We start from the raw sequence: 21,543 nt of genomic DNA, 5'->3' as shown, positions 1-21,543 counted from the left end.
AACCTTCAGTCTGACCTCTTCCGAGCATCAGCTCACTTCTCCCAGCACCTTTCCTGGCAGGAGCCCAGGTCTCCAGCTCTGACAAGGGCACCCAGGGGTGGATACCGCTCGGGGGCATCTGGCTGTCCTTGGTGTGGGCCACGGTGTGACGTGGAATCGTCACACCTCCAAGGCTGGCCGGCGCAGGGCTCGTCTGGTCTGCAGTCGGGGCCACCGGCACCTTCATTCCTGCCTGGCGGGATGGGTGGAAACGCCTCCCTCTGCCCCACCCAGCGGGACCCCATCCCTCCGCTCGGCCTACAGGGAACTTTCCCAGAGGGCTCCTGAAATGCGGGAGGGGAGACAAACCACACGCTCCTGAAAGACCTCAAAAGGATGACCCCAGCCCAGTGTGTCTCTCCCCCTGCATCTCTAGGAGCAGCCAACGATGCGCTGTGTAACTCAGATGCTATTTCCAATCAAAGGGGCTGCAGGGCCGGCTGCTGGGGGGGCCCTCCTTGCTCATGCCTTTGCTCTGCTCTCAGACAAAGAGTGAACATGTGGCTCTACACCACAATGTCCCCGGCTCCCAGGGCCACGAACCCTCCATCTAAGTGCCCTGGGGAGAGAAAATCAAAACCAATCTCACCGGGGGGCCTCCAGGTCCAGGGGGGCCTGGGACGCCAGGTGGTCCTGGGGGGCCCTGCAGAGAAAGAGCACAGCCTGGGTTACAAACGTGCGTGGAGCAGCCTCCTGGTGACACTGTCCTCTGAGAGGGGAGAGGGATGGGGACCAGTGAAGGGGGGTTCCGCCGCTTTACTTGAAATACTGCATTGTTTCAACAAAAAGTAACGAGAGCAAAAAGAGAAGGTCTGAAGTAAAATTTGCAAAATGGTAACGTGTGTACTGTCTGGCTGGTGGGATAATATAACTGTCTGTTATATCATCCATTCCAATACATATTTAAAATATGTGAGCATTTAAAATAAATACGTACGTGCGTGAACACACACACACACGATGGGTTAACCCATTAAACAAAAAGCTTCTAGAACAGTGGTTCCCAAGCATTATTCAGCATCGAATCACCTGGGGTGAATCAAGAGATCTGTTCAAACTCTCTCTCTCTCCACTACACACGTTCTAGGAGATGCGCCTCGCCTCTGGCCTTTGTTTGTCCAGGTGTCTCTCCAAATACGCCCTCCCTCCCCTGTCTCGCTGCTCGGATGGATGTCTCCACCTTTCTGAAATTTCCTGCAATTCCCCAGGCAGAATTAATCGCTCCCTCCCCCAAGCCGAAGGCCAGTGCAACAGTTCTCATCTGACCCCCGGGCCCCCGAAGGCAGAGCCCCCCTCTTGCTGCCCCCCGCATCTCATCTTGCACAGCAACAAGCCCAGGGCTTGGAATAGAGCAAGTGCTCAGTAAGCGTTTAGAGAAGTCAACTGCATTGCACACAGCTGAGGAGAGCGCTGTGCATTCCGAGAGAACAATACATCGCCACTGGAGAACGATAAATACTAAAAAATGGCCAAGGTTACCACTTCCGTGGACAGTTCCCTTTTCTCCCTCTGGGGGCGCTGGTGAGTCAACAAAGGGCAGAGAACGGCGACGTTTACAGAAGAGAACTTTTTGATGGCACCTGGACCTAGTTTTCTACGTAGCTCACTCAGTGCTGGAGAGCCTTTGGGGATAACGTCTACTTTTATTAGGAGACATCTGCTTGGGGCTGGAGCAACTGAATGGCCAGGCAGAGCTGGACAGTGGCCCAGGTGGGTACAGATGCAGGGTCTCCCTAATGGATGAGGGCAGAGGTGGGGGAGGGCACCAAGGAAGGCTGGTGACCTCCCCCCTATCGTGGCTCAGTCCTGCTCCGCCTGCATCTGCTCCAGCTCAGCTCCGCTCACCTCCCGGCAGAGCAGGAGCCCTGCAGGTGGCACTCCCAGGACCCACCTCTCCATATGGCATGTTCCAGTTGACCTTTTTACACCGCCCTGACCTCTGAGGCTCTCACAGCAACCTCAACCCCACGGAACTCATCCAAGGCCCCTTCTCCCCTCAGGCAGCTATCTCTGAGAGCAAATGGGATACACTTAGCTTTCATCCCTCCTTACACTCCCCGTGATGCTGACGGCCCCTGGAATGCACTGGCCTCTTTCAAAGTGATCGTTCCAGGAAGCTGGCCTCCTGACCCGCTTATGACTCTGACCTTGTTTCCCCTTCCTCCTCAGTCTCCTGCAAACGTCCCTGCGGGCTGCTGCCGTTTGTTTGTTTCACTCTCACAGCACGTTAGGGTAGACAGATCTCTAGGGATCCTCTACTGGAAATTAAACCTTGTTTAACAAGAAAGAAAACTGAGGCTCAGAGAGGGTAAGGGCCCCATCTGAGGTCACACAGCCATCGTCTCCAGTGGATCCTGAGCAGTCCAGCTGCTGAAGAACCACCTGGGAAGCTCATCGTAAATACAGGTAAACAGGCCCCTTGACTGGACTCTAAGGCACAGGTCTGGGACAAATTTCAGGGGCCAATGACTTTGGAACACTCCCCAGGTACCTGTGGAGAGCAGCCAGGTCTGAGAATTACCTGTCTGGACCAACTCCATGCAGCACCCTAACTACCATCCTCACTGCTGCTAATACTACAAGCCCAGGGTTCCAGCAGGGACCCTTGCAAGGAGGGAGCAGGAAACACAGGTGTAGAAGGCCGAGGGGGCAGCACCCTCCATTTAGGGTTTACTCTGCCCTGAGCTACACGCATTTCACCTCATCTTAATCCTCATGCTAATCCTTTCAGGCAGGCCCTGTTCATCCCGTTTTGAAGATGAGGAACTGGAACCTGGAGGAAAGGGAACCGGCATTAGACACGGTGGCATCCAGCACAGTGTCCCTGGTCCTTCACCCCCTCCCTTGTGAAGCGTCTGCCAAGCTCCCCGCCCGCCACAGCCAGTCCACCCTTAAACAGCCTCATCTCCTAAAAGACTGTCTGCGCGTTAAATGAACTTGGGGCTTTCAAGTCCAGCTCTGTGATTTCCGAGTCCGCCACCTTCGTAGGGCCACAGCACCTGGGTCGCTTCTCTGCGTGCGGTACGGGTTAATGGCTAGCTGCCTGTTTGATGCTTCCAGCTCAGGGCCGAGAGCAGAACCCCACACGGCCAGCAAATAACCACCGCGAGGGCCTTACAAAGAGGCGGCGCTGGAGGGAGTGGGACAGCCGCTCCAGACGCGGCCACACAAGGGGCTGGCCAGCGGCCGTGGCTTCCTTTCCAGCCGGCCGGGGGCGCCCTGCAAGTCCCAGCGGGAAATGTTGGGGTGAGGGGTGGACAGCAGTCAGGATTCCATTAGAGCCAGCCTGCCCCGTGGGCGCTGCCCCGGGGGCGCTGCCCCGGGGCCACACTGTGGCCATCACACGGCACAGCGTACACCTTCCTCCCAGGAAGGCTGCGTCCAGCCCTGCCAGGTCAGAGTGGACTCAGCTCCAGCGAAACTCCGTTTGTTTCTGATACCAGCGCCTCTGCAAGCCAGGGGCAGGGAGTGCTGGGGGTATGTGGGTGCACAGGCCCATCAGCCATCTACACCTGGCATTCTCAGCCAGGAGGGAGCAAACTGGAATTTTAGGGCACCTATCATACGCCTGGCCTTCTCCGAGGTCTCTACACACAGGGCGCCATGACCTCGGTGGTCCCTGACTCCCTGGCTGTGAGCCCCGGCACTCAGGGTCCACACGCTGCAGGAGCTGATCGTCAAGGGTGCGAGTGGAACCCCAGATATGCTGCCTCCTATCCACGTGGCAAGCTCCTGGCCTTGCGGAGGTCCACTTCCCCGTGCTCTGCAATGGGGGTATGAGTCCTACAGCCCCAAGATTGAACATGACGATGCAGGAGGACAAGAGGTCCGGGCCTGGTCGCTGAGGGAACAGAGCAGTGGGGTGCATGCCCCATAACGTGCACCCCAATTGTCCCAGGCTATGTGGCAGCCTCCGTCCTCTCACGGCCTGCATGTGCAAATGTTCTAGAGAATGTTCTCCCTCCCCCAGGAGGCTTCAGAGGCAAGGAAACCTCGCATCTGTCACCACCAGCAAAAGGGCAGCATGTTCATGAGTGAGAAGCATCGTGGAGTCTGGGGGCACAGGAGCCCCGGGTGGAAGACGAGGTGTCGGTGGGCGGCAGGATGCTGGCAGCACCCGCTGACGCCACGGAGGGGCGCGGGGAGTGGGGAGCGAGCAGGCAGACGCTTCGGTCCTTCCATCAGAGGCCTCTGCAGAGTCCTGGGGCCGCTGGAGAGGCGGCTCCCGGAGATCCAGATGGCGGGGGTGGAGGTCCTTCCTCCAGTCTACACGTATCGGGCACCTTCCGTGTTCCCTCCGGATCTCCAGGTGACCCAGCCCTCCCTTCCAGAAGACTGCAGTCTTGCAGAGTAAATAAAACGCAAGCCCGTGACCTCCTGGGAAAGCCGTGGGCTTGGCATCAAAGGCAGATGGTTAAATTCCGAGCAGCTGTTTGACTCGAGGCAAAGTATTTGGTTTATCCAAAGCCTGGTTTCTAAGCATACAGAGGAGTAGGCACAATAATACTTTCTTTTCGGAGTTTTTGTAGCAAACCCCTGGGTCCTGGCACGTGGAAGAACTCATGAGGTATTTGTTGAATCTAATTAAAAATATAGAAAATGACAACAAAGAAGAAAGATGCTCTAAATGCACAGAAATCAAATAAAGACATAGTGGGGAAATCGGGGATGCACCTCAGAGGGTGAGTTTCGTCTTGGAGGGCAAGGTGGGGCCTTGGCAAACGAGGTGGGGTCGAAGAGGGCGGGCACCACACGTGGACGGAGCAGGATAAAGGGGAACAGGCGGCTCGGCATGACTGGGATGCCCAGTAAGAACAGGAAGCAGAGGCCCCTAAAACTAGGCCGCAAGTCTGGGGTCTGAAAAGTCCGGCTTTGTCTTTGAGGCAGCTCAAAATAACAGAGGTGTTCTAGAGACAGACACAGTCAGGTCTGTGCTTAGGAAGACATTCTGCTGTCCTCAGGATCACTAGGGAGAAGGAATCCTGGAAGAGACAGACCAGGAGACAGTGAAACCATGGCGCAGGCAAGACGCCAGTGAGGCTGGGCCCAGTGTTAAGTGGATGGCGGGGAGGGATGCAGACCAGGGGAGGTCTGCACGGCAGTTCAGCGGTGAAAGGTGAGCATCTGGTGGGGGTTGGATGCTACCTGAGACACTAAAAGGAGGAGAGGCTTTTCCAGGGGAAGCCTGCAGGGGAAGGAAGAGATGTGGGGTGGGGGTGGGGGGGGGTTAGTCTGGGATGTGAGTTACAGGCCCTTCAGAGCCTCAACTAGAGAGAGATTCCCATGGGGTAGCTGGGGGCGTGAAGAGAGTGCCGGACCCAGTGATGCCACTGGTGGAAGGCTCTGGTGAGGCGCTTGCATCTCCCGGATCCTAGCGCACTCCACAGAGCTGAGCGGAACATCAGCTGTCTGACGGTGCATATGGCACTTCAGAATCTTCCAGTGGCCTTGGGGACCTTACCAGTGATGGGCAACAGCTACTGTTTAGATGGGACTAATCCCCACCCCCCAGACTTCTGGTTGACTTTAATTAGTCCCCTCACTTTATCTTCTCTTTCGCCTGAAAATAAGTTAAACAAAACCCCAAACAGAAAGGCCATTTGAGTCACTTAGTTGGTAAGTTTCCAAATGAAACTAGATGGCTCATTACTAAATCAAAGCAATTTATGAATTTTCTATTTTGTTCTGCATGTACTGGCTTTGGGATTTTTAGGCACGAAGCTGCCTTCCTCTCACCAAAACAAAACAAAACAAAAACCCCTGCTTGCTACAAGCTTCACTATTCACCATAGCCACGACGTGGAAACAACCTAAATGTCCATCAACAGATGAATGGATAATGAAGATGTGGTACATACATACAATGGAATATTACTGGGTCATAAAAAAGAATGAAATAATACCATTTGCAGCAACATGGATGGACCTAGAAATTATCACACTAAGTGAAGTAAGTCAGACAAAGACAAGTATCATATGACATCACTTACATGTGGAATCTAAAAAAAAATGATACGAACGAACTTATTTACAAAACAGACTCACAGACATGGAAAACAGACGTGTAGTTGCCAAGGTGGGGGGAGGATGCAGTGGGAGTTTGGGGTGAGCAGATGCAAACTATTATGTATAGGATGGATAAACAACAAGGTCCTACTGTACAGCACAGGGAGCTGTAGTCAATAGCCTGGGATAAACCACAATGGAAAAGAATATGAAAAAGAATGTGTATACACGTAACTGAGTCACTTTGCTGTACAGCAGAAATTAACACAACACTGTACATCAACTACACTTCAATAAACTTTTTGAAAAAGCTGCTTGAAAGCCAAAGACTCTGCACTATTATGCCTCTTTCATAGGTGATGATATTATTAGGGTTTCAGGAAAGAAATGTGGCTAAAGGGAAGTCAAGACTGAAGGCCGGTCTCCGTGCGGCCAGGGACTCTCCGAGGAGCCAGAGGCAAGTCACCCTCCGCTCGTCACTGATGCAGACGTTGTGCGCGGACCAGGCGGAAACCAGGGTTCCGAGGACTTGTGTTCGGAGGCACGTCCTGTGTGCGTGTTTTGAGGGAGACTCTCCTGAGCTCCCACCTGTACGTCAACCAGGGGAGCTTTGCATTTGTCTAGTTCATACGTGTGGCTTTTATTTTTAAAAAGCAGCTGTAAAAATTGGACAAATTGACTGCTAAATTTTCTCCCAAGCTTTAGGGATAAAGTATGAAGAGTGGGAAATAACTTCAAAAAACAGAAACAGGGAGCGTCCAGCATTTTCCCACTGGATTTTAAGGCCCAGGAGGGCAGAGACCGTGTCTGGTTTTGTTCAGCATTTTATTCGCAGGGCACAGGGACGATGTTCAATCACCGTTTACCGAGGAAAGAGTATTAGGAGTGGAGGTAGAAACGAGGAGGAGGGAGGTGGCGGGGGGTAGGCGGATCCCTCAAGTCCTGGGCCACCGCCCGCTCTGCACAGGGCGCTCCCACAAGCCAGGATGCAGGATGTGGCTTGTCAGGCCCTGGAGGTGTTAGAAGCTGGTGAGGGGGCTGCGATGACAGAGATAACAAGTGCGGAAGCAAGTGAAGAGACAATTTTGAGACTGGAAGTCCTAGGGATGAAGTCAGCATGACTGTAACTGAGGGGCTGTCCTAGCTGGGGCTGGTCAAGGCAGGCCCCGCAGAAGGGGCCACGTTTAAGCTGAGGACTGAGTGGCCAGAAAGTCCGGGGAAGGGAGAACAGTGGGTTCAGGGGCCTGAGACTGGGTTCAGGGGCCTGCCGTGCGTCGGCAGGACCGACGGGGTCAGTGTGAAGGAGTGAAGTGAGCAGGGGACGGGGACAGGGCCCCGGGGAAGGTGGTGGGGTGCCGCGGTGGGAGGGGGCAGCTGGGAGGCAGGTGCGTTGCTTCAGGGTTGGGGGCCAGGATGGCTGGGCTCTGGGCTTTAGAATCGGGACAGCGAGAGCCCATCTGACTTGGTTGTGTTTGGAAGGAGAAGTGGACAAGACTCCACAGCAGGTCGGGTGTGTGGAGCGAAGGGACGAGGACGACCCTGAAGGACTGGATAGGTGATGGGGCCCTTTGCCGAGGCGGGGACACTGCGGCGGGGAGCGCACCTGGACGGGGCGGGCACCAGCCGTCCTGCTGAAGAAGGCTGAGTGTTCGATACGAGTGTCTGAGGCACCGGGTGGAGTTGCGCAGGGGCTGCAGCTCGGGGAAGGGCTGCTGCAGAATTAAACGCAGACAGGAGAGAGTGATAAAAAAAGAGGGGTGGCCTCGTATGGCTGGATTAACGAAGGTGTGCGTGACACCAGCTCAGCTCATGGGAGGTTTTCACCCTCTTCTCTTTTTATCATCAATAAAAATACCTAAATAACCCATTCATCTAATTATGAAAGAGAGTGACAAATGAGCCAATAGATCTAAATGTTAACAACAAAATAACTGCTTTAATTATTACTAATAAAAAAACTATTTAATGACTCTATCAATTAACCAATAAGTCTAATTATTATTAATAGAACGTTTGATCCTCCTCAATACGATGGCTCCTAAACAGCTACTTAATGCGCTCAGTGGTTCCAGTGACGATGTATAAATAACCAATTAACCCAATTATCGTTATTAATAACGGAATGGCAAATAACTATTCCTAATAACCACCAAGTTCCAATTGGAGTAGATTTATAAAACTGCATGGAATTTGAAGATGAATGAAAATTACTTGCATAAATTAGCACGGCAATCACACTCCCTGCGTGACTTGGTAATGTTTGCTTTTTCCGGAAGTTGTTCCGGATTGTGAGTCCTTCTCTCAGTATGTAACTCCAGGGGCACAATGACTGCCCCCCTCAGGGGGGTTCCTGTGTAGAGGCCCAGGACGTTGAACCCACTCGGCCGTCTGGGGTTGGCCCCTTCCCTGGCTGTGTTCCCACCAACTCAAGAGGCTTCCTGCCATCCTGACTGCAGCACCGTCTTTGCATAAACAGTTGCCCAGACCAGACACAGATTTCCACTTTTCCTAGGCTTCCAGGATACAGGAGCTACCACGTAGAATGTGTATACTGAGTCTAAAACATTCCAGCAGGTGAAAATTTTCATCTTGAAAGAGGCACCAAAAGCATCTTCTAGAATGCCAGCCGCCCTGGGGCTTGGCTCACTCTGAGGCTGCAGTGCTGGCTCTTCCCGTTACAAGCAAGGCTAATTAAACTCTGAGCTCAATTTCTTTAGACTGTAAATGGACTAAGCATTGCTTTCTCACAGGTGGTTATTACAGGTGGTTACATACACGATTATATATGAACACCAAGGAGAGTGTTTGACAAGAGCAGAAACTAAACATATGTGCCCTCTGCCCTCTTCTCATCAGAGCAGGAAGCCATATGACTTAGTTTCTGCTGCAACAGAGCCAACCTTGATTTTCCATATCAGCGTAGGGACCCTCCTCTGGGCCCGAGAGAGGCTGACGACCTCTCCCCCAGAACCAGAGCTCTGAATACCCCTCTCCCAGGACTCAGCTCAGAGGATTGTCAGACTCTATGTGCATCTCTTTCTGCCCCATTACATCTGGCTCCTCTGGGCATGGACAGTGGCTGCTAGGTTTCCCATCGCCAGAGCTGAATCTGCACACAGCGGGTATTTAGTGAACACCTGCTGAATGAGTGAACCAATGAACAAATGAACAAATGCGCGGATGGCAAGCAGAAGAAAACCGTGGCCAGGCCCAGGGAAGGTGAGTCTTCAGATATGTCAGGAAGGGTGAATTACAGAGATGGGCAGTGATCCACCAGGGAAATACTGCTCTCAGTGTGGGCGTGGTGGGCTTGAATGCAGCTTTGCGTCCATCGGGTGGTGACCCAATGCGGGGTGCCAGGTAGGACATATTATACACTCTACGTTGGTTCTGAACCACTGAGATCCCCGAATATATCGGGCGCCCTATTTCTAGCAAAACCCCTGCTGTGGGAAAGCTGATCGCGTGTTTATCCACAGCACCAGCTCAATGCCTGGCATTCAGCAAAGATTTGCTGAAGGAAAATGGTTTCAAAATTAAAAATGAAAGAAATAAATATATTTTCCAAAGCAGTCAACAAAAATTTATAGGGAAAAAATCTGTACTTAAAGCGATTTGATGGAGCTGGGTTTATGGAGAATTTTTGAAACACACAAGCTTTGCTCACTGGAAAGCAAGGTCATAAAACAAATGCAAAAACACTCTGTCTTTCACTATGAACATCAAAATGCCACAGTGAATGTGGAATCTTTAGAAGACGGTGAATAATGGCTGATTTTACAGTCCCTTATCCCGGGCTGCAGCCTAACCCAGATGCGAGGGACTGAAATGAAGCCTGAGATTTGTGTGCGGGGTGCCCATCACACACCTCCTGTGTCAGCGTGGGAGAAGTGGGTTTTGGAAGTGCAGTTAGCAGTGTCCTCTGGGGGGTGCCTCCCCGACAATGTCAAAGGACAGTGTGGTCAACACCATGGGACTCGGGCACGGAGGTGGAGACGGCCCGGAACAGGCGGGTGCCGGAGCCGACCATTTACCGCAGCGCAGGGGCGGCCCGTGGACGAGCCCTTAGTGATCCCACCTGCCTGCCTGCCTGCCTGTGGCCACCACACCCAGGAGGACAGAACAGCACCCTGCCCGGTGCTCTCTGTTCCTCCGGGACGCCCCCCCCCCCATCACCCGGGTCACATCCCCTCATCTTCTCTTCGAATCGCCCTCCCCTTTTACTTTTCTTGGTATTTGTGACAAATGATGAGGTTGAAGTTCAGAAGGTAAAGTGACTTGTCCAAGACGCCACAGCCAGAAAGGGGCCAAGGGCTGGAACTCTAACCTCCTAACCTCCCCCGCCCCCGCAACTGGGCTTCCCCCCCAGCACACTGCTTCCCCAAGAATTTACCGACCCTGCTCCGGGGGAGGCTGGGGCTGGGGACTGGGTGGCGAGCTTTGGTGCAAGGGGCATAGGGAGAATGAAGGGAGCTCCGGCCTCCAGTGCCAGGCGCCTTGCTCTGTCCAGACTAAGGTGTGTGTGTCGGAGGCAGGGGGTGCTCACAGTGACACACACAGATGAGGGGGCCTGGGAGGGAGGGAGGTGTCTGCTGAGCGGCGCGTGGCCCCAAGCGAGTCTCTGTGCATCTGGGAGGCTCGCCCCTCGTCTGTGAAATGAGGATGGTGACCCCGAGCCTGCCCACCTGGCAGGCTGGCTGTGGAGGTCCACAGGGGGCCACAGGGACAGCACACGTGAGGCTGTGTGGGAGCGGGGAGCTGGACGAAGCCTGGGGTCAGAGGACGTTACACCAGAGCTGAGTCTGAAAGCGGAGGGGGAGCGAGGCGAGGAGGGGCAGGGGGAAGAGATGAGGGTCTGCCCTCCTCCAGGCCTAAACCCCTCCAGGAGACCAAATGGCCATTCTCCCAGCACCTGAGATGGGAGGCAGGGGGAGCAAAGGGCAGAGGGAGGGCGAGTGTCCCACCGAACATTCTTTTTAATACTCTGATGCGGTGACCATGCAAGATTCTGGTTACAACCTGAGAATCGTTACCCCATCACTTATTCAACCAGAGCAAGCAGTGTTGCTAAGGAAGAGGATTTAAAGACAGTAGTTACCTGCTGCCCCAGCAATCCAGGGATTCCAGGAGGGCCGGTCTCACCTTTCTTTCCCTGATATGGAATTTAAGGAAAAAAAAAATGGTCATGAAGAACCCAGGGATAAGACAGGAATAAAAACACAGACCTACTAGAGAATGGACTTGAGGATATGGGGAGGGAGAAGGGTAAGCTGGGACAAAGCGAGAGAGAGGCATGGACATATACACACTACCAAACATAAGGTAGATAGCTAGTGGGAAGCAGCCGCATAGCACAGGGAGATCAGCTCGGTGCTTTGTGACCACCTAGAGGGGTGGGATAGGGAGGGTGGGAGGGAGATGCAAGAGGGAGGGGATATGGGGATATATGTATAGCTGATTCACTTTCTTATAAAGCAGAAACTAACACACCATTGTAAAGCAATTATACTCCAATAAAGATGTAAAAAAAAAAAAAAAAAAAGAAGCAGCCAAAATTAACAGGCAGGCAGCGCCCAGAGCCCGTCTAATGGCACGTCTGGGGCAGACTCCCTGATAACAGCCCATCCCCCTCGGGATGCCCTACGGGGAAAGCAGTGTGGGATTGGGAAGAAGTCTGGAGTCAGGGAGGCTCCCCTTTGGATGCCGGCTCTGTAACTTGGATGATTTTGGTAACACATGGCCCAAAATTCAAAAAGTACAGCAAGGTTTACCTGAGAAAAATGTCCTTATCCTGTCCCCTGCCACTCAGTCCCTTTCCTTGAAAGCAACTAATCCTACCAGATGTTGGCTAATCTTTCCAGAGGCATTTTATGTTTAGATAAGCTTTGCACACGCACACACACACACATTCTCTCCCTCTCCCCCCCCCTTTTTTTTTTTTTTACAAACTGTAGCATATCATTCAATCTACTGAAAAACTAGGCTTTTTTTCACTGAACAATTTAACCCGGATGCATCCTATATCAGCACGTGGAGAGCCACTCCATTCTTTTCTACAGCTACATGGTTTTCACCATAAGGATGAAACGCGATACATTTCAACTCTGGGCAGGTAGGTCATTTGCACCATTTCTGCTCTTCTGCTGTTAGACTCCACACTGGTGTGCAGGACCCCAGCGGGTCATCCTGTGGGAGTGACCTGTCTCACTAAGCCTCAGAGTCTATCCCTTTGAACAGGGGTGAGGTGTGTGCTGCTTAGCTACACAGCACACGGCGTGCGTTATATTACAGCGGAATGTGAATGATGGAAGGCCCGTCTGTTTGCTTTCTTTTGCTCACAGTTGTTCTCATGACGTCAAAGCACTGCAGTCAGAAATGAAAAGTAAAACAAGACTCTGAATGAGAACCGCATTCCTTGAGTACCTGTTTTGTGTCAAACCCTCTTTTGGGGTTTCCCACATTTTCCTTACGTCTTTACTCTGCAGGACGCCCCTGTGATGCAGCTGTTCTCAGTCCCACTGGGAGGTGTGGAAACTGAGGTTCAGAGTCAAGTCTCACATGTGACACAGCTAGAATGTGGCGGGGTTAAGATTCAGCCCCAGATCTGTGTGTGCTGGAGCCTGTACATGTCACTCTTACTTGCCAGGGCTCTGAAGATGACTAAAGGATATAAGTTCTACAAAATATCTCTAATAGTCTAGACTGCTAGATTACAGGAGCCGGACGACGTCAGCTCCTTCTCTCTTTCTGAAACCCTGGCCCTCTCCTGTCTCTGCCACTGGGCACTCTGGTTTGTCCCCGTGTGCTCCCCCATCCCCAGAGGGAAGGTGTCTTTACGACCTTGGACCGTGCCAGCCCAGCCCTCTGGGGTCCCGTGGATCCCACCTTTTTCCCTCCCCTCCCCGCCACCACATCTTGGGAGCGCGTAGTCGGTGCGGAGCCCAGGGAGCAGTCCCGGGGCACCTCCACCCACAACCTGCCCCAAGAGGCCCCTTCCAGGTGCTTCTGCCTGGAATGCTGGTTCCCAGGCTCCAACCCTCAATTCCATCTGGTCTCTGCCAGACATCCCCCTCACCCGAATGCCTTCTCTGACTGCGGTCCCCGTCCCACCCTCTCTCCTTGCCCCCCGCTGTATTTCCCTTTGTTTCTATCACCACCACATACACTGCTGACATTCGTATCTGCCAACTGCCCGTCTACCCACTGGGACGCTCATCTGAAAACGAGGACTGGCTCTGCTTTCCTTCAGCGCTATACCCACGGGCCCAGAACAAGGCCCGCGGCGTGGTAGGGACTCAATGGACATCGCGGGCCGGCATGTAACCTGTCCCCTCGGGGCCGGCGTGGCCCTAAGCCGGGACAGTAGCAGCGGCAACAGCAATGAGAGGGTAGAGGGGGGCCGTTAGGGAGGAGAGCCGCTGGCAGACTTGCAGAGCGAGTGAGGTGGTCTGAGTTAGAGGCCCCTGGACCTGCACCCCTTGAGCTGGAGCACATCAGCCCGGAAGGCGCGATCAGGTCTAGGTCAGGATGAGTTCCTCGACACTTGTCAGGTAAAATTCAAAATGCAGTCACAGACACCTTCAGAAGGGAGCCGAGCCTAGGAGGAGTCCCGTCTGTGCATCCATCCTGCTCTGATTACTGAAATCATCGGGAGCCGACCGTGAGAGAGCTGAGAGTGGCCAGCTCCCCTTCCTCAGCGAATGGAAACCAGACATCTTCAATTTTCTATCTAGACGGACACCCCCTCCACCCGCTTCCAAGTTATGCCACAGCGTTATTTACAAGATGGATAAACCACTTCCCTTCGAGGTCAGCAGAATGGCCTGGTGAGTAGTCATCAGAATTCAGAACCCAGGCCAGAGACGTTTGGAGGAGAGGCTGAAAGCAATGAAGGGCTAGAACATTTAGCAGTTGGTAAGCAAGGACCAGATGGAAGACGAAGGGATGAGAAGGTCTGGGCTGCGACTGAGCAGAATCACTAATTAAAGCGTCCACATCTGCTAGGGGACGCAGCTTCAGTTTCCCTCTTGCAGAGGACCCACCACTGTTTGAGGGATGTATGGGTTCTCAGCAGCTCTTCGCTCTGCTGGAGCTTGGGGACTGTATGTAAAGACACACTAATGCTCGGAAGACACCTGAGACGCTAAGGAAATGTGCAGAGCATGGAGTCAGGAGGTTCTCCAATGCCAGGGAAGTCAGTAAAATTGACCTGAAAAAGGAGAATTATGGGCAGGTCGGAGAGGTGTGGTAGGAGATACAGAAATGCAAAGCAGTGCGCCCAGAGGAGCAGACATCCCGAGTGTTAGATTTTCAGCAAGAAGGAAAAAAGCAAGATGATGGCAAGAGGCCAGAGGAAGAGAAAAGCATCAGAGATTTGTGATCGCAGCAGTGTCACAAGGCAGCCTCTCCCCCAAGAAAGGCATACGGTTCGTGGACCATCCATAAAGGGGCATCACCCAGAGAAATATCACGGTAACGGCTCTGTCCAGCTCCAGCACCTGCGCTCACATCTCCTCTACCCACAGTGTCTAGAGCTGCCCTGGTGCCTCTCAAAGCTCTCCTCCCTCCCCTCCTGCAGCCACAGCCACGAGAGCTGACCCCGTTCACGTGCCCTGCCCCTGAGCCAAGCTGTGCCGGCAGGTTATTCTTCCATAAGGAGGAAAGAAGCTCTGTCCAAGTTACTTGCCACCTCCTTATCTAAAAGACATAACATCTGAGTTTTAGTTGGAAATTGACAGACCACGTGATTCCGACATGCCTTTTCAGTCTCGCGTCCAGTGGCCATGTTCCCAGCCCTAAGCAACAGCTCACGTGGGCTGCTTAGCCTGGCCCCAAAGACCCCAAGGACTCCTGGCCTCTGGAACTTGGCCCACCAAGCCACCTGTCTGTAGGACGCATGCTCCATCTCAACTTGTCAAAGTCCTAGCCCAGTCCAGTGCCACCTCGTCCATGAAGTCCCAGCAATGATGAGAAATAATGGCAAAGTAGGGCAAAAACATATTTGAGATGCATTCCCTGGTGTCACCCAAGAGCTCGTGAGCTAGAATCGCCAGGGATGGGGCATAAAGCTCTAAGTAAGTAGCTGCAAGGACTCGGTCACTCATTGTGATCAAAGGGATTCTCTATGTTCTTTTCCCAACCCCTTTCCTCTACAATATTATAAGAAAAAGAGTTCTAAATCTGAGGTAGATGAGGACGGGCAAGCCATTTAAAACTTGCTGAATCTTAGTTTCCTCATGTGGAAAATTATAATCATTGTAATTATCTGAAAAGACAGTAGCAGAAGAAATAATTCAATATTTGAGGAAGTGATTTAAAAAGCATAACAAAGCATCACGCAAATGTAATAGATAGTTATGAGAATGAGAAGGAAGATGACGGAGGCTCTGGTGAAGAAGAAATGGTAATAGCAGAATTCTGCTCTTCTGAGTCCCCGGCGTGGGTGAGAGACCACATGTCAAGCAGAGTTGGTTTCAAAACCACTACCTCCCAGCAGTGCCATGGAGATTAAATAAGATAATGTCCACAAAGTGCTTAGCACAGGATCTGACGTTAAGAAACACGTAGTGGTGATGGTGCTGCTGGTGGTGGTGGCAGAGGTAATGGTGGCGGTGGAGGTGATAGTGATGGTGGAGGTGTTGATGTGTTGACGGTGGTGATTATGGTGGTGGTGACGGTGGAGTTGACGATGGTGCTGATGGTCATGGTACTAGTGATGGAAGTGGTGCTGATGGTGGTGGTGGTGACGGTGGAGTTGACGATGGTGCTGATGGTCATGGTACTAGTGATGGAAGTGGTGCTGATGGTGATGGTGGTGATGGTGATGGTGATAATGTTACTGGTGGTGATGGTAAAGCTACTGGTGGATGTAGCAGCAGCTATGTACCATCTGCATTTTGCACCTATACTTGGGTGTGGGGATTTGAGATGTGCTGGCCAGCGCCAAGGTCTGCAGCAATACAGAACTGTTTGTTAACAACAAGCCTGTTCCTTGTCTTTTTCCTTTTCTGCTCTTTTAAACTGCTAGCCAACACAACGTCTGGATAAATGTTTGTAATTTATCACAAGGGCGGATATTTCAAGCCCTTCTGGATGCCAGGATGCTGAGCGAGACCAGTATTTCTGAGGCTGCCTGTCTGTCTGTGGAGAAGAGGGAAGCCTATAAATTCAAAAGAGCAATTCCTTCCCAGCCAGGACGCGTTAACACAGCCATGCGAGGGGCCGTTATCCGATGAAAGGATTGCTTGTGCAAGTGGTTCTAATATGAGCCGTATGGTCTTTTTGCTCAGTCCCTGTTCTCCGTGCCTCCAAATGCCAAACGTGATTATTTTCTACCGGTTAGAGCTGAAACCAGGTGCTCAGAGAAAACCTAGAGGGTCCTGAAATAAATCTGGCTCCACGCCACGAAAGGCATCCAACAGTGGCCTGCGATCCAAATGATGCCATTACCATCTGGTAGAGCAGAGAAAGGCAAGAAAAAAGGCTTTACAAATTGAAAAGTAAAACAAATTCAACCCAGGCTGCCACTTACAAAAGACCACTAGTGTTTCTCTCTCTCAAATCTACTAGAGATCAGGGCTGATGGCCTGATCGCTTGCAGCCACGTAAGACCCTCAGCTCCAAGGGCAGAAGCTAGAGATTAAAGTGACAGGAGCTCAGGGCATCCTTCAGGACACGCACTGGCAGTTACAAGGGGTCCTAGGTCTCTCCAAGGCTTCCGCCGAAAGGACTGCTAGTGTCCAGTTTAGAATTCTGGTGTGTAAGTGGACACACACACACCATTCTAAAGCAAAAACAGGAAAGGTTTGGAGCCAGGACAACCTGAGTTCTAATCCCTGCCTCACCATTTATAATCTGTGTGACGCCGGATAATCTGATTTATACCTTCAAGTCTTGGTTTCCTCATTTGCAGAATGGGATTAAAACTGCCAGACTTCATAGGATCCTTGTGAGAATTAAGTGAGAAACATGCGTGCAAAAAAAAAAAAAAAAAACAAAAGAAAAAACCTAAGTGCCTGCTATGCAATGACAATTCAACCAATATTATTTCCTTCCTACCTTATATTAGTTCTACACGTGTAGAGGTTCTGTTTTTAACATTTTTTTTTTTTTTTTTTTTTTTTTTTTGCGGTATGCGGGCCTCTCACTGTTGTGGCCTCTCCCGTTGCGGAGCACAGGCTCAGCGGCCATGGCTTACGGGCCCAGCCGCTCCACGGCATGTGGGATCTTCCCGGACCGGGGCATGAACCCGCGTTCCCTGCGTCGGCAGGCGGACTCTCAACCACTGCGCCACCAGGGAAGCCCTTAACATATGTTTTTAAAGCAACTGACGCAGTCGGGCCCAGCAAGAGACATGTGGTGATCACTGCATCTCTAGGAAGAAGGGGAGCACCATATCTCATAGTGTCCCTTCTTCGGTTCTCACCTCTTGATAAGAGAGAAGAGAAGACAGAAGATATTAAGAGAATGATCAGAGGAACCAAAGAGGCTGTCCCCAGCTTGCGGGAGGGGCAGTGACAAAGCCCTGAGCAACCTTGAGCAGTTAGGTCATTTAATATTTCTGGACATTAAATTTCTCACTGTCGATCTCAGAGATTCCTTCCACCATGATGATTCTCTAGCTTAAACATTCCAAATTTTACATTGTTTAAATGTCTGACAACATGGAACTCTCTTAGGCAAAACTTTTTTTCCCCTCCTTTTTGTCCAGAGAGGAAAGAAGATACCTAGGCTATTTTAGGTGTGACTAGGACCACAGAGCAAGATGAAGGCCAAGTAACAGTAAAGGTACAAAAGAAACCAAGTGTTTTTCTTCAAAACTGAGCACTCTAGACGCGTCCAGATGACCAACAGGCACATGAAGAGGTGCTCAACATCACTAACCATCAGGGAGATGCAAACCAAAACCACAAGTAGACGTAACCTCACACGTGTTAGAGTGGCTATTACCAAAAGACAAGGAACAACAAGTGCTGGAGAGGGTGTGGAGAAGAGGGAAGCCCTGTGCACTGTTGGGGGGAATGTAAATTAGTGCAGCCACAATGGAGAACAGTATGGAGGTTGGTGAAAAAAAAAAAAAGGGACTACCACATGATCCAGCAACCCCAATGCTGGGTATTACCCAAGGAAAATGAAAACACTGCCTTGAAAAGACACATGCACCCCCACGTTCACTGCAGCATTATTTACAATAGCCAAGCCATGGAAGGCCCCTAAGTGCCCCGGGATGCAACAATGGATAAAGAAATAGTGGTACACATACAAGAGAATAGTAGACAGCCATAAAAAGAAGGAAACTGTGCCATATGCAACAAGGATGAGCCTCGAGGGCATCATGCTAAGTGCAATACGTCACACCGTATAATCTCATTTACGATATGGGATCTAAAAAAAAACTGAACTCGTAGGTACAGCGAACAGATTGGTGGTTGACAGAGGAGACAGGGGTAGGAGGTGGATGAAATGGGTAAAGGTGGTGAAAACGTTAAAAAAACAAGTTGGACATTCTCTGTCGAAGGTCAGAACCCAGGTGGCCAGATGTCCAGTGCTGGGTCCTGTTCTCCCCACACCACCCAGGTGTGTCAGCCCCCAGAAAGCAGCACTCAGGTGTGATTCATTCACTCTTGCACACTAATCGTATCTGATGCTCATGAATGACATTATACATTTATGCATATTTTATATGCTTATATATTTTTTCATATTTATTTTAATGCATGTATAAAAACATATGCTTTTATAAATGTGAGGCACTCCTCTAAGTGCTTCAAATACAAAAATAATGTTCTTACAGACTTACATTTTAGTGGAGATAACAAAAATAAACAAATTCTCAAATAAGAAAAATGTAAGTCCTCGACAGGAAATTAAAATAGGCTGGTGTGAGAGTGACACGATGTCTACTTTGGGGTGGATGATTAGGGCACAAGAGTGTTTTGGGTTTTTTTTTTGAAAAATCAACCTCGCGCAAGCTTTTGAGTGTCCAAGCGCCTCAGTAGCCTGGAGCCAGGCTGGTTCTGCTTTGGATCATTCAGGGTTCAGATGCACTTGTAGCAGTGCCCGCTCCAGCCGAGAGACAGCACTCCCAGGCCCCAACGCCCTGCTCAGACAAGCAGGAGGAAATCTGAACCTCAGAAAGGCTTGAGTACCTTCTCTACCTCCACCTAAGGCAGGAAGCAGTGGGGCAATGAGTGCCTAACACCTGCCTCAGCGGGCAGCAACCATCTCCCAGGGCTATGGGCTCTGCAAGGTGGGGAAGGGGAAGGGGGTGGGGATAGGGGTGGGCGTGGGGGTGGGGGTGGGCGTGGGGATGGGGTGGGCGTGGGGAAGGGGGTGGGGAAGGGGGTGGGGATGGGGAAGAGGGTGCCTGGCTCCTGCCCCTCCCCTTTCACTATGTCATTGTGGAAAAATACCAGCTTTGTCCAAAATGAGTGCATTCACCTCGCCACAGATTACACTGTCTGCCGGTTGCTAATCTCTAAAATAAAGGGCCCGGATCCCTTTCCCCGCCCCGTGTTTTAGTCTCAGTATCTCAATTCCCAGGTCTCTGTGGCTTGTCACTGTCTCGTCTCTTCTCTTGTCACAGCCTGAGCGCTGACATTAGCAGCTCTCAGAGTGACGTTTCAATTGAAGCAGGGAACGGCAGGTCACAGTGTGGGAAGCAGAGGGATACTGTTTTGAATCAGTCATCATCCTGTCTCAGGCTTTCCTGACTCAGCCACAGGCTGACTGAACAGGAAGCTGCCCCCCAGCCCACGCCAACATCACCGTTTGTCTCTGTCGTCTGTCCACAGGTGAAGCCACTTAGGAGCAACACCCCCGGGATGGAGCAGCTCAAGTCAGGAGATCACCAATGACACTGGAGGGACGGGGTCCCCAGGGACACGCTTGGCCATCCTACCCCATTCGCTGGAGGAGGCAGGACGCGAGAGGAGCCCTCCTGTGCTCCCCGGCACACCCTCTGTTAACGCCCTCACCACCCCGCCTTGTGACTCACAGCTCACCCTCCTCTGCTAGACACTGGGTCTCTCAGGCCAAGGGCTCCGCCCCTGCTTCAGCGTCCCCCCGACTGGCAGACCACCTGGCCCAGGACGGGCGCTCCTCCCAGCCACGCCCATCCCCCCACCCCCGTCTGGGCCACGCCCTCTTCCCTTTCCCTTTGGGTCACTGCCATCATCCCCTCCCTAATCGCTCTCCTCCTGCTGCAGTCTGTTCTCAACACGGCGGCCAGATGGATGCGTTTAGAATGTAACCTGGGCCACGCCACGTCTGCACCCCGAACCCTGTGTGAACAAACTGCAACCAGAAATGTATGAGACAGTCCAGGGAACGGTGAGCCCGAAGTGAGCACACGAAGAAGCTTTTTCATAGATTTAGGCGGGACGACGGTATTAAGGTTTTGTTTCTTTTACGTCCGTGCTGAAATATTTAGAGACGCAATGTGATGCTGTTTGAAATTGCTTCAAACTCACCCAGCAGTGGGTGCTAGCGGGTGAGGGTGTGAAACCCACTGGCCAGTGACTCGGCAAGCGCTGCAATGGGCTTGGGGGATAAGGGGGTTACTTCACTTTTTTTTCTTATTTTTGTATGTGTTTAATTTTTTTCATAATAAAACAGTTCTGAACACACTCAACAGCCCCACGTCGCTCACGGTAAAAGCCAAGACCCTCACAATGGCCCACGAGGCCTGACATGAGCCTGCTCCCAGTTCTAGGACTTCGCCTCCTCCATGCTGGGCCCTTGCTCGCTCTGGCCACATAGGCCTCTGTGCTGACACACAAGCAGCCCCCTGCCCCAGGGCCTTAGCTCTAGCTGTTTCCTCTGCCTGCTCTGCTCTCCCCTCAGCTACCCGTACAGCCAACTCCCTCACCTCCTGAGAACCCGCCAAAACACGACTTTCTCCGTGGCTCTTCCAGAGTTGTTTATTTAAATGCTAATCGGCATGATTCTTTTCCTTGCTGCCAGAATGTACGCATCTTGAAGGCAGGGATCTTTATTCTTCTCACTGAAGGACCCCACTTGCCTAGAACAATGCCCATCACCCAGTAAATGATGAAGAAATATTTGCTGAACCAATGAATTTGTGGAAGGAAGGAAAAGGGAGCAAAGAAGATGCAGGGATGGGAGAAGGGCTAGTAGAAGAAAAATGGCAGAGATGGGAAAGGACAAGAGAAACAGAAAAAGAAGAGAAATCAGTCCAGGGTCCTCGTAGGACGCTGGCAGAGGCTGAAGTAAAAGCCACGTGTGTGGCCCTTTTACTTACACGTGCGCTTCCGAGCTGGAGACCGGGGAGCCGGATAAAAGCAGATGGACGTGAGCAAGTGTCCAGAGGCAGGAGGTCCTCTCGGGCGGGGGTGGGGGGGGCTCCCTGTGTCTGAATTACTCTCGTCAGTGTCCCCATCTGTTCCTGCTGAAATCCGCTCACTCCTGCGAGGCTGCCTCAAATACCACGCTCCCTGTTCCCAGCCCCATGGCCTCTCTCCACTGAGCTCCCTCTGT

At 51.9% G+C, this 21,543-nt stretch overlaps 1 protein-coding gene across 1 annotated transcript in view; it reads right to left on the bottom strand.

Annotated features, from left to right (window-relative positions):
• Positions 1–21,543, bottom strand: part of COL22A1 (collagen type XXII alpha 1 chain) — a 233,432-nt gene that overhangs the window by 101,174 nt on the left and 110,715 nt on the right. The window contains exons 22-23 of the mRNA XM_022555244.2: positions 11,144–11,197; positions 629–682 (exon numbers count right to left, since the gene is read on the bottom strand). Of these exons, the coding sequence (XP_022410952.1) occupies positions 629–682; positions 11,144–11,197 (108 nt within the window). The remainder of the gene's footprint in view (positions 1–628; positions 683–11,143; positions 11,198–21,543) is intronic.

Source organism: Delphinapterus leucas, chromosome 17 (assembly GCF_059928025.1).
Source record: "Delphinapterus leucas isolate spDelLeu-1000000601 "Yukka" chromosome 17, BTC_Dleu_Yukka2, whole genome shotgun sequence".
Lineage (NCBI taxonomy): Eukaryota > Metazoa > Chordata > Mammalia > Artiodactyla > Monodontidae > Delphinapterus > Delphinapterus leucas.
This window is presented reverse-complemented; position numbering and strand designations above follow the sequence as displayed.